The sequence below is a fragment of the Drosophila rhopaloa genome, unplaced genomic scaffold (assembly GCF_018152115.1).
Source record: "Drosophila rhopaloa isolate 14029-0021.01 unplaced genomic scaffold, ASM1815211v1 contig_163, whole genome shotgun sequence".
NCBI classification, from domain to species: Eukaryota; Metazoa; Arthropoda; class Insecta; order Diptera; family Drosophilidae; genus Drosophila; species Drosophila rhopaloa.
The window spans coordinates 1,395,094-1,408,129 of record NW_025335043.1 but is presented as its reverse complement, the minus strand read 5'-3'; the positions used below and the strand labels follow the sequence as shown (position 1 = coordinate 1,408,129).

At 41.2% G+C, this 13,036-nt stretch overlaps 1 protein-coding gene across 15 annotated transcripts in view; it reads left to right on the top strand.

Annotated features, from left to right (window-relative positions):
- Window positions 1-13,036, top strand: part of LOC108047327 — an 87,862-nt gene that overhangs the window by 59,824 nt on the left and 15,002 nt on the right. For 11 of the 15 annotated variants that reach the window (XM_044458093.1, XM_044458092.1, XM_044458094.1 and 8 more), the window contains 4 exons: window positions 3,434-3,548; window positions 5,593-5,744; window positions 8,545-8,735; window positions 12,039-12,209. In XM_044458093.1, coding sequence (XP_044314028.1) covers window positions 3,434-3,548; window positions 5,593-5,744; window positions 8,545-8,735; window positions 12,039-12,209 — 629 coding nt within the window. The remainder of the gene's footprint in view (window positions 1-3,433; window positions 3,549-5,592; window positions 5,745-8,544; window positions 8,736-12,038; window positions 12,210-13,036) is intronic. The other 4 variants (XM_044458096.1, XM_044458097.1, XM_044458089.1 and 1 more) reach the window with 1 other exon arrangement.

The window sequence follows — 13,036 nt, the reverse complement described above, 5'->3', positions numbered from 1 at the left end:
CTCAGCTACCGTGTTACCCACCCCCGCCGTCGCTCTGTTGTTTTTCTATCACTTAAAATCAACTTAAGTTGGCATTTGCATTTGCCGGCTACGACGACAACGCTATGGAGTCAAGTAGATGTAGTTGAAATGCCACTAGAACAGCGCCTTAAATTATGGAACTGACAGGCAGCGGCCCCCTCCCCTCACCCTTTTTATCCACCCTTTTTACCCCAATTTTCCCTCCAGGTGGGAAATCTGCAGTGCTGCACTTGGCAAAGTGATGAACCGAAAGAACATTTCATGCTGCAGTAACAGCAGAAAACTCATTAAGCACGTCGAGTGCGAGTGGCGCTCATTTGGTTGGTTTTGAAGGCGACAACGAATCAAAAATCCATGAAACAATGCGCACGAAATTCTCCGGAAGGAGTGCACCGGTGATAAAAAGAAAGAAAAACCCAACCACAGGGGGCAAAAAGTTGGTCCGCCAACAAAAACACAAGAAAATGGCTGGGGTAAAAAAGTGAGAAAGAGTTGTGCTAATGAGTTTTACGACTGAGCAAATGTTGCATTCGTCGGCAGGAAAATGCAGGAAGCCTTAGCTTAATTAAATTACAGCAAATTGACACTGAAGTCGTTATAACATTGATCTTTTTGCATCAGCTTGAGTTGGAGGGTCAATTAGGTAACTTTTCGTTAACACAATTACCTGGAAATATTACGTACACGACGAGTTCTATTCTTAGCGTTTATGGAGTATGCAAGCAAAGTGCTTAAATTAAACTCATTACAGAACTTTGATAATACATTATAGTTGTATTAAATCAATTATCTTCTTGTTTGGAAGTTATTTTATTTAAAAATTACTATTAAACGGGTGATAGTCGTGTTGCTACATTAAACAATTTACTTTTAAAGCAATTGCTAATAAAAGCATTGTTATAATATTTATTAAATGCACAATGAATTGTTTCTTTAAATCAGTAGCATGAGCAATGTTAAGGTAAATGCAACATATTTCAAATAGATAAAGTTTTTATTTGACTCTGCTTCCCCAGTATCAATACTGGACCATATCTGTGCTGATTGCCTGGCTTTGGCAGCATTTGGCATCAAATATTGCGTATACAATGAGCTTTAAGTACGGCTTTAAGCCCTCTACCGTTAGCGTTATCTGGCCAGCTCTCTGCGAGAATATCCCCCACTCATTGTAGTGGCGTGTGTATGCATAAATTAGGTACTCAGGACTCGCATTTACATTTGCAAAACGCAAAACGCAGAACGCAATAGGAAACTTCATGCCCCCGATTCGCCTCTTTTGGCCACTAACCGGAGATGATTGAAGGGCGAGAGGGGGGGGTTGGGCACAATTGAATTTAATGGCTATTAGCATGTCGAAAGACGCAACTCTTAAGCAGCAACCGCAAAACAAAGCTCGGACAGGCTGGAAGACAACATTTACGACCGAATTGCACAAAAGTTTGCCCCGATGAAGGGGCGAGGAAAACAAAAACAAATCCTGACCGCAGCTTTCAAATGCAAATGTGGCTGGGGAGCGGAAAATTCTGGCCACTTTTGCTTGGCTAATTGTGAAATGGTAACGAACTGCGAGGAAATGCGGTGGCCCTGATGAAGACGCTGGCGGAATACTCAAGGAAAAACCCCCGACTTCTTTAAGCACAAGTCTTAAAGTCTTCGTTTGGCTTCCATCCACGAGTTTTTAACCGCATCTTATTCTCTTTTCGTTGCTGGCTGCAAGTGCACAAAGTTCGGCACTTTTGGAGTGGCACAAGTTTAGCGCTGAAACAAGCGTGGCAAAGCATTTGGCAAACATGGAATAACAATTTGCTCAGGCTTCTTTTGGGCCAGGCCAACTGGAAAACAGCAAAGCGAACGTGTTGACAACGCATATGCCAGGCCAAATCGGAATAAACGAGGGGATAAAGGGCTAAAGGGATGAGGCGATGGAGCCACCGCAATATAAATAAAATTTGTCTTCTCCCAGAGCCAGAAATAATCCCCCGGATAAAGTACAGCACGACACTTGCATACCATACATGTATATATGTGCATTATATATGCTAAATCGCATGTGTCATGCCTTGCCAGCATTAAGATGTAAAAATTCGTTTAAATTGTAACAAATGCAGGGGGCGAGCACCACCAACCCCTCTCCCCCACCTGAAAAAAGGACCCAAACGAAGGTGCAACACAGGTAAAATATTGCCACAAGGCGGGCTCCGGACATATATCTGTCTATCGAACTTTGCCTTAAGAAAATGTTGCTGCTGCTGCACCAACAATGATAAGCGACACTGGCAACTTGCAACTGCAGGCAACTGAATGCATGTCGTCAACAGGAAGAAAGGGAAGGGGACGTGGGAGTGGCCGGGGTAAGACAGGTCGAAGCAGGCAACAAGGAATAACCAACATCATGGCTAGAATAAATGCTGTAGAAAACTCAGCCAGCGAGTAGTTCACACACACATGATAGACGAGTCATGCAGACAAAGTAGACAAATGCTAACGAACGCAGCACGGGGCATCACTGAAAAAAAATATTTTAACATCCAAAGGTACAACAAAATTATGACAATAGTCAGTCCAGAACCATCTTCTTGCATCAACGTTCAATAAACCTTAAAGAAAAGTTGTATATGCTAAAATCATAAAGTAAACAGATAAATATCTTAATTCGAGAACGTGAGTTCTTTATTAAGCAATGTTTACCATACAAATATTATTTAAGCAGCTAAACTGAATTTTGTAATTACTTTATTGTTAGATATAAATGTTTTGATAAGCTTACACATATAATATAGGAAGATTAAAAGTCAAGGGCTGTTTGTCAGACTACGTTTCAGACCAAAAATGTTCTAAGTCCATGAACTTTTGTCTCGATCAAGGAAATCAAAAATATCCAATATTTATGAAAAGATAAAATTGAACCTCTACCTTTTCTTTTTTGTTAAAATAAATCTTCAGTCTTAACTTCTAGACAATTCAAAACAATATTTCTGATTCATAGTTCTAAACTTGGGTTAAGATTATTTTTTTCCGATCAGTGCATAGATGGCGCTGGGATAACGTGGCGTATGAACAATGCAAAAAACCACAATGCTCTTGTTGTTATTGTTTTACGAGCATAGAAACTGCAGTAGGAAAAGCAGTAGCAGCAGCTGAAGACATTCCGCTTATCGCTTGTTACATAAAAGATGTCAGTGGTCCACAGCAGCCGCACAATTGTCAGACATTGATTCCAGTCCCATAGAACCACCTTGATTGCTAGGCAGCATTAGATCCCGCCCCGAACAGAGCAGAGCCCATTGTCTATGCCATAGGGAATGGAAACGGGACTGAAAAGTAACAATGACCGTGGCAGAAACTCAACCTATATGCAACAATATATATACATTATACATATCCATAACTAACGCTGTACAACCAATTGCAGGCATTATCAAAGGAGACGAAATAATGGTCATCAATGGCGCAATTGTGTCCGATCTAGATATGATGTACTTGGAGAGCGTCCTGCAGGAGGAACAATCGCTCAGCATGATGATGCGGTAAGTTATGACAGCCACAGACCATCATTGTTCTTGTTTATGCCCTGCTTAACATCTGTTTCGATGTTCAGAAGTTTGAATGGCCGACGATAAAGTATACGCCGTGTGGCCGTGCCCATGTGGGCGCGCATGGCCATTGTTTAAATTTCAGTTACAGGGATTAATTAACTATTTTAGTCACCCCGGCCAGCGACGTTGTCAATTAGCTTTAGGGCGACTCGTGACAGTGTAATGCAATATCCATCCCATTGTTCTTGCATTGTGTGGAAATCTGTGTCCATTTCCCTGTTATATGGCTCATAAAGTTGAAGGAAAAACGGCTGACTGACAGATTTCATCAGATTTCATTCCACTATCCTCATTATTGGCCATTGCCAGCTTTAAAAAAAAGATCCATAAAACAGCAACCTGCAGCTGCTGATGTTGTTAATTAAAAACATTCTGTGCAAGCTTTCTAACTTATGGCAGCAGTCGACCAACTGGCCACAAGCCACATCAAGTTCACACACCCCAGAATGTCAACAATCGACAAGCTTTGCCAATTTTTGATGATGTTACACCATAAGAAGTTTCCCACTCTGTGAAAGGGGGATCGAAAAATGGTAACTAACCAGTGGCAGAAATTGTTTCGCAACAAATCAGAAAAAAACAAGAAAGTCGATGGTAAAAAAAAGACGTTTGAACCAAAAAATGTTCCATGTACATTCTCGAACCATTTTCGGTTTATAGTTTTTCGGCAAAGTCAACAACAAGTTCAAGCCGCAGCTGGAAAATGTGTGCGGAGCGTGGCGAGGGGATGGTCAAGTGGTTGTTGGTGGTTGGAGGTTGGAGGTTGGAGGTCGGGGGAAAGGAAAACGTTTGGAAAAGCGGGGAAAATGGGTAGACAAGCCGTAACCCAAACACGTTGCCACTTCACGTTCTCTCGCTTGCCATGCAGTTAGAACGTGGTCGGTGGGTTCACTTGGTTCCGTTTCGTTGGCCAGCTAAACCCCCTCCCCCCATTTTCCAACTCCCCGTCCCCCCAAATTTCCCAGCCCCGCACCTGCATCACCTTTCGGCCGAGCCGAACGGCATTTTGATAGCCTAATTAGCTTCTCTTTATGGCAAACGAAAACAGAAAAGCTTTTGTGCTAAGCGTTTGTAGAGCCAAATGCGCCCGTTCCTGCCCAAGTCCTCCTCCTCCTCCCCCCCCTGACCCCTGCCAGTCGTCCGTCCATTCAAATTATACACGTTGGGAGCATTTTCCGCATCTTTTGCTAATTTCGCGCACTGACACAGAAAAAGGTCACGGCAGTCCGCAGTCGGCAGTCCGGAATCCATTCCAGGTGTCGCTATACGTCCGTTTGTTTGGATTTGTCAGGAGGGTCAGAAACGGAAATTATGCAAATACTGCACGGAACAAAATGTTTTTTAATATTTCAAAAAATAAAGATGGGTGCTCGTTTATTGCTTATATCTAAGAAAAACATTTTTCTCTAGTCGTAAAAAAATTTACAATTATAAAGGACTTATAAAATTATAAATGCAGTTGTCTGAGTTGAATTTGATTAAATCGAATACCCAGAAAGTTAATTTTATTAAGTTAAAAAACATAAATATAACCGTTGTTATTAATAAATAAAACCAACTTTGCCCCAACTCAAACCTTTGTATAAGCCTTGGAACCAGCTTTGACAACTTATATCAAGTTAAATGTATATTGCTATCATCTAACCGTTTTTTTTATTATCTATCATTGGCAAATTTAAATCAAATTCAATCGAATTCTTGCAGCATTTGTATATATAATTTTAAATTAAAAAATTCTATCTTCGTTATTGCTGATTAAAACAGTTTTATTTAACTTTTTAACTCTATTTGTTCATAAAAAACACACATAATTACCATCTTAATTAGTATTGATTTAATAAATATACGTACAGGTGTTGTGCTCAGCATTTATGGTATCACTTAAACATGAGGGTCAGAAATGGAAATTATGCTAATACCAAGACCATCTGGTTATAATCACTTTTTCTCTCCCCTTTCCTTAATGTGCCCACAGGTCTTCCCGTACGGAGCCACCAGATCTGGTGGGGATCATGAGGGTTACGGACGATATGATTGACTCGCTCGTGTGCCCCCCGCCGCCCACAGATCCGCCGGTGATGAGCGAGGAGATGATAACTGGACTGATTGTTCCGGCCCCGGGTTGGAGTAAGTACCGCCTGCATTTCGATGCACCCATACAAAACCGAAAGACTTCTCTCCCCAGGGTAACCTCGAAATTGTTGTGTGCGGAAATTCGGCCATTTTTAAACATTTAAGCTGGAGTGAAAAGCCTGCGGGGGGAGGGGAATGGCAAAAAAAAAGGGGAGGGGGAGGGGGATAACCACAGGCAGCATTCATCAGCCACTCGCACAACAAAAGCATACTAATCACGGCTATGGTTACGGTTCCGTGTCCGCATCCGTGTATGGCTTGGGGTCCGGTTCCACGAGCCTTGACGTTGAGGTGCGTCCCTATACCTCTGCCTCTGCCACTACCTCCCTTTATCCTTTATCCCTGAATGCCAAAGCGAGTGTATGTGTGTGTGTGTGTGTGTGTGCGGCAGGAAACGAAAAAGCGCATTTCCGGGCATGCATGCGAATTTGTAAAGTTCATTAAAGTAATTTATATTTTTTTTCATTTTTTTTTGCATTAAATGCTGGCTCTAGACAACGGCCAGCGAAAGAGATGGCAATAGAGAGTGTGCGAGAGAGAGACACTGAGTGTGTGGGTGTACAACATGTACAACAACAATTACATCAATAAGTAAGGAGGGAAAAAGAGAGGCGATTGTGTGTGTGTCGTTTCGCAACAACCAACTACATAATTACAGGATTACAAACTGCAGCATACATATGAGCGCACACACACACCCACACACACACACTCACACACACGCTGCACTGCACTCAAAAAGCCGAAGTGGCTAAGAACACAAAACAATTAAAGCCAACAAACGCAGCAGCGGCAAACAACAACAACAACAGCAACAGCAGCACACAAAATGAAACTTTTTTGTTGCGGCAAACAATTAAAAGGCACAGAACGAACACTAAAAAAGAATTAAAATAAAAAATATAACAACAAAACAAAAATTGTAGCAGAAATTAAACGACTCTCTATATATGCACGCATATGTGTTAGCCGTGTGTGAGTGTGTGTGTGCGTATTAATATTTATTTCTCCATTTTTTCCCTTTTTTTGACACACATCCTGGCGGCTCAAAAAGTTGGCCAGAAAGGAAGGGTAGGCGAACAAAAGCAGAGTAACTGATTACAGGGAGTTTTCCCCTTGACAAAAGCCACAAATTTTCAATTAAATTTTGCCAGCAAAAACTAGTTTATTGATACCTTTTACCTGTAATCTTGCCAATTAGAGGTATTAAATTACGGAAATGCATTCGCAAAAGTTAAGCCAACCAAGTTAACCCAACGAAAAAAGAGTCGGATTTCCCCGCAAACTTGGAAAACATTCAAGGGATCATTAACCCCCAAGAAACTATGCAGGACTTGTGCCAAGTTGTTTAGTATCCTGGCCAAAAAAAAAACAAGAGCGAAAAAGTGGCCCAAGTTGAGAGCTTCTCGAGCGTATCTTCCTGCCATAAACAACTGCAAGTCTTACTTTATTTAAAGCCACTAAAACTGGCCAAGTTATTTGCCTTCGACAAATTTGGCTTGGCACGTCCACGAGTTATTAGCTCAGGCTTCTGCCAGGACCCTGGGAAAGCTCTAGGACCAGGACTACGTGCAATTTGCAAAAGGAGACCGCAAACTGAAATTTATAAGACGGCAATTTCCAATAACTAAAGGCACACACACAGTGTGTGTGTGGTGTCAAATTTTAGGGAAAATGTTCATAAAATTTGTTGCTAGCAAATTTGCATGCAGAAGGACCAAGAAAACACAAGACAATGGCAGTTGAGGAACAGAAGACTCGACACCAGGACACTAAGGCGGTCTTCAAGGACATGATTTTTAAATGCTTCCTGGGTGCTGGCAAAACTACTTCTACAACAGGCCCCAAAAACACATACGTGCTTAAAAAAATACACCAAAGTACACTGCACATTTTGATTTTGGATGTAGGATGTCGAAATCAGCCTTCTAAGTCAATTTATAAGTCTTCACTGCTGTAAGATTTACAAGAACTTCCCAATACTTTTCAATGCAAAACAAAGTGTTTAATATATAACTTTTGAACTTTTCAAATTTGGCTCATACTTTCTTACCCCAAAACTCCTAAGAATGTTCATTTTAGGATCTCAACTTTTGAACTCTTGCAATTGTGCACTTTATTTTTCACAACTTATTGTTAGACAACTTAATATTTAAAAGTTTCTACAACTTTTTGCTTTTCAAAACAATACAGTATCTGCAGTTTGGATAAATCTTTGCTAGTTCGTAAAAAAATGCTTCTTTGAGGAAATTGCTATTCGCCTTGTTGTAAGATTAAAAATTCCTAAAATAGTTGTGGTATTTTTTTTGGGAAGTGCAAGGGAGTTTGTCTGCGAGTTGGCCTCATATGTATGGCCCATAAATTTCTTTTGGTTAAGAGTGTGTCTCCCTTTCTCGCCGGTTGTATCCTTTTCTTTTTCGTCCTGAGTGTGTGGACGTTGTGGCAAACACATTGCAGCAATAATCATTACAGCTTGTTGTTGCTGCTGGCTGTTTTTTGTCGTTATTACTTTCGGCTTTTGAGGCAGGCAGAAAAAAGGGGAGTAGAAGAGGGTGAAGGCGTGCCATTTTCGCCAGTATTAAAATTCCTTCGCTCGCTTTTTACTGCACAAACATGGAATTTAAAATTAACAAGCAACAAATAACCGAAAAAACGAGACTTTAATCGATATTCGCCAGGCGCCTGCCACACACACACAACTAATTACGAGGCAGGCCAAAACTAATAATAATAAAAGTAGTAATAATAATAATACTTAATCACAACATTCGCTTATCTCCCATCCAATTTCCAGATGGCACTAGCAAGGATTTGTACTCGCCGGAGGCGGAAAGCTCGCCGGCCACCTCCTTTGTGGATCCTGCCGCAATGGCCGCCCAGTTGGCTGTGGGCGGGGGCGTGGTCGTGGGCGGACTGGGCGTGGCCAAGCCCACATCGCGTACGAGCAGCTTTGAGATTGAGAATCTGCTAAAGACCGCGGAGCAAGTAAGTGCACTGCCCAAAAAGGGGGTAACTGAAAACGGGGAATGGGGCAACCAAACGCAAACACAACTCTATCGACCCCCCATGACCCCAGCACCGCCCCGAATCCCAACCCTTTTAGTTTTTACCCCCGTCCCACAGGAACCTGCCACTTGGAAGGCAAATCAAATTGCTTTGAACTCGCAAAGCGGAAACGGAAACTATTAAAACGAGCGCCAAACACGACTGTCGGTGGGTGGGTGTTAAGGAATGGGCTGTGGATTGTGGATTGTGGGTGGTGTGGTTTTCGGAAGGCCGACTTCCTCCACTCCCCAATGAGCACTTGTGATTGAAATGTGCACAAATTGAAATTTGCACAAAAAGATGTGGCAACTGGGATACTCGTAGCAGGAAGCAAGATCTCCGAGAGCTCTATGCCCCAAGGCTTGTCTCGACACATCTCAAGATGTCATGGCAAATTTGGCCTATTGGGTCGCCACTGCCGTCAAGAGGAGATCCTCCACGGCCTTCTTCCTTCTCCTTCAGCCACCAAACAATAAACGTCACGGATAGCAATGTGCCTGGCATAAAAATATCAAGGATATCTATATATATACAGGACAACAGATATGCCTACAGAGAGAAAAAGAATTTAAGAACAAATCTTATTGATTTAGGGAATACTTTGTTTTTAGTTTTCCACAAACAAATATTTTAGAACTCTACTTAATACCAAAACAAACCAAAAAGATTGAGGTGTTAGTATGTTTCTAATGATTCAAGTAAATTTCAAATTAAACTTAAATTTCACCATATGAAAAAGCTTTAAACGCTGCAGTTTTTGTTGTCTTATATCAAATTTATACTGAAATCGCTGGCAAATTAAATTTGTATAAATTAATTTTAGGGCAAAATTCCAATTTTAACATATTTTTAAGCCAAATACAAAATATTTCATTATTTTTTTTTAATTAAAATATTTTTATTAATCATTCTAAACAGTTAGTTAGTTTTCTTTGGGAGAATTTTAGTTCTGCAAAAGGAGAAGTTAGAAGTTAGAAGTTAAAAACATAGTTCAAATCAAGCTGATTAAATATTGTTTTAGGATATACACTTTATTTTTTTTTAATTTTTTCTCAGTGGGTCAGCAGACGGGTTGAGAAAAGGGAGGTGACGGGACAGATAGAACAACAAGCAAAGATGCCACAGAATGCACTTTGTTTTCTGGATATGCTTTCCCCAAGTGTGCTCGAAACTGGCAGAAACCCACTTCATTTAATGATACTTGAACACTGTGACACACAAACACACTGAGGCGACCTGGAGGGCGAGGGACTGTGGGTGTTGTGTTATATAAGGAATCCTTTTAATTCAAGTTGACATTTCACACAGGACGAAGCGAAGAGGCTGGGCGCAAAATTTTCAAATTTTTCATCTTTGGGCCAGGCCAGCGGCAACAATGTGGGCACTCAGCGCCAAAAGCTGCCGGTACCGCTGCCGCAGATGTTGCCACTGTTGTTGCACCTGTCTCACCTGGAAAACCTCCAACCATAACCCACACCCCCTTTCCCCCTTTTTTTATCCTCCTGTCTGCTGTTTTGGCTTTTGGGTCGGCGTCGCTTATGCAAATCAGAAGCGCAGCTCAGCTCAGGCCCAGAATGCAGAACAATAAAACAGTTAAAAGTAGACAAGAACAAGCTGCAACAACCAAGGGAACTGCAAAGTGAGAGAGGGGTATAGCCGAGAAGAAAGAGAGGGCACTAACAATACACAAAGTGCAACTGCATAAAAGTGAAATGTCTCCACAATGCCGGGCAACAACAGCGCCAAACAATGACAGCTGCAATTGCAGTAGGGGAGAAAGAGAGGGTACTTGGGGGAAATGAAAGAGATGAAGCTACAGCCTAGTGATGGCAGCGTGACAAATGGATTTTTCAGCAAGATTAAGTGCCTCGAAACTCCAGAGATTGCCAAATACAGCTCTAAATATACATCAACATTGATTTAATTGTTTCAAAGACTTGTTATTTTAACAAGATAAAAATAGCAAAAAATATCATCAAATTGATTCAGAAGTTTTTTTTGGCAATCAAATGTAGATCCTCTTATATCATGTGCAATATCATGGGCTCCCATGACTACATAGAACATAATTGTGGTAGATTGATTAAATGATTATATCTGAAAACGTATCTTTATTTAGTGTTCCGAATATTTAGAAATTTTTAAAGAGACAAGCGAATAGGGCGATTTGTTTCTTATTTTTTTCCGTGTGCCCTTAGATTTAACTTGCCTTTATTCTAATCCAAGTAATTTGTGGATTTCTCAAGCGTTTCACTCCCCATTCTCCTGCAAGTTCAAGACCTTTTTGAGGTTTGAGTTCTGTTTGCTTAGGCATTTACAATGCAAATTCATTTGTCTCTCCTTTTGTTAAGTCAATTTATCAGGAATGCTCCATTTAACACTTTTTCCCAGTGTTTTCGTATTTTTTTGTTCTGTGGCAGATAGACAAGTAGGCGAAGCAGAAGAGTTAGGTAAATAGGAGAAAAGTCAAGAGAAAGAGCCACGGAGAAGACTCGAGGAGAAAGCCTTTGCCGCCACTAAGTCTTAATGCGGTGGGAGGGGGGCGGGGGGTGTATGCTATATAGCATATAGGATGGGGCACCGACATGTCCGTATGTATTTTGTGTATGTCAACCGTCAACTGTCAGTGCCAAATGTGCTTGTAACCGCACACACACTCTCGGAGCAGGCAAAGGTTGTTACTTTCCAGTGGATGGCTGTGGGGAGGGGGGTTTGAGATTGAGACCCACAAACACTTTGGCCGCCACACCAGCACCAACACCCTTCGAGGACAAAAGACAACACCAACAACTTGGACAAGGACGTGACAGTCATTTAGAACCGCAGCTGTCTCCGTGTCTCCTTAAAGTGGCCGCGGGCTCTTGGCCACGCCCTAAAACCCATCCAACCCATTTGAATACCCCACCCATTTAGCACCCCTAGATCCAAGCACCCCCAATCCCGTCTTCCCTTCCCCTGGTGTTATAAACTATCGCTGTTCTTATCTATCTCTGTCATGGCTAACTTCATTTTTGTTTATTGTCATTTATTTGGTGTCTCCTTTTCACGCGCTCGCATCTCTTTTCGTTCTGTTCTTTCTTTGGGTTTGTTCCTTTCGTTCCACGAAAATAACTCCTCATCATGCAACAATCAACACACCACCACAACAACAACAACAACAACTAAAACAACAACCACACAACACCACTGAAACAACCTGAAACAACTACAACAACTTGAACCTGACCTGTGAACCGTGTTAAGGTTACCGGATTTTGTCGTTCACCCCAGGAAACACGCAAATCGAGCCCCACCGGCTCGGTCACCTCGTCGGTGTCGACCACGGCATTAACCCCATCGCGCCAACTGACCGATGCGGAGAAGCTGCGGAAAGTCGTCATGGAACTGGTGGACACGGAACGCACCTATGTGAAGGTGAGTCTGCTTATACAGTGCGAAAAAAGTAGTTTTTAGTAGTTATCGAGTGTGCCAAAAAAAACTCTAAACGCTTGAAGCCATTAATAATAAATCTTTAACATTTTATTGCACTTCTTGATTAAAGATTTTTTGAACCATAACGTTCAGTTTATTTAATCAAAATTGTGTTATATTCTTTCATCGAACTATTAACCTTTAATTTCATATTCATATTATGAAGGACAAATTTGGGAAAAAAAATATTGTTTTAATAATTAAATCATGTCTTATTATAATATTATATAACTATACGGTTCTTTTCTAAAAAGGACAATACAATAACATGTTAAAAAAAAGCTTGTAAAGTTATTTTTGAAAATTGTATTTCCAAAGAAATGGAAGCAACAATAATTCGTAACTACCACTTTTAAACTTGTTTTCATAACCTTTACTCCTTCGAACCAATGATTATTATTTAATTATTATGGCCAGCAACAATAACATAATTTTTTCGGACAGTGTGTCCAGCAGCAACTCAAATGAAAATCCCAGCATCGACCACTGACTTGTGCTCATTAGAATGGGGCGGCAGAAAGAGCGCCTGCAATTAAAAATGCAAATTTTAATCCTTTAACTGTGTCGCTATGCTTCTGTTTGGGATTCTCGTACTGTTTCTGCTTCCACCGATTCTCCTAGCCAGTGTTTGCTTTAAGCCAGCTTCAAGTCTGGGTTTTTCGTTGGTCTGGGCCAGGAAGCATACAAATAATTATTATAATTTAGAAATTATGTAAAGCGCCGCTGCGGCAACGGCGAAGGCTCCGGGTCTTATCTGCGGAGTGCGTCCA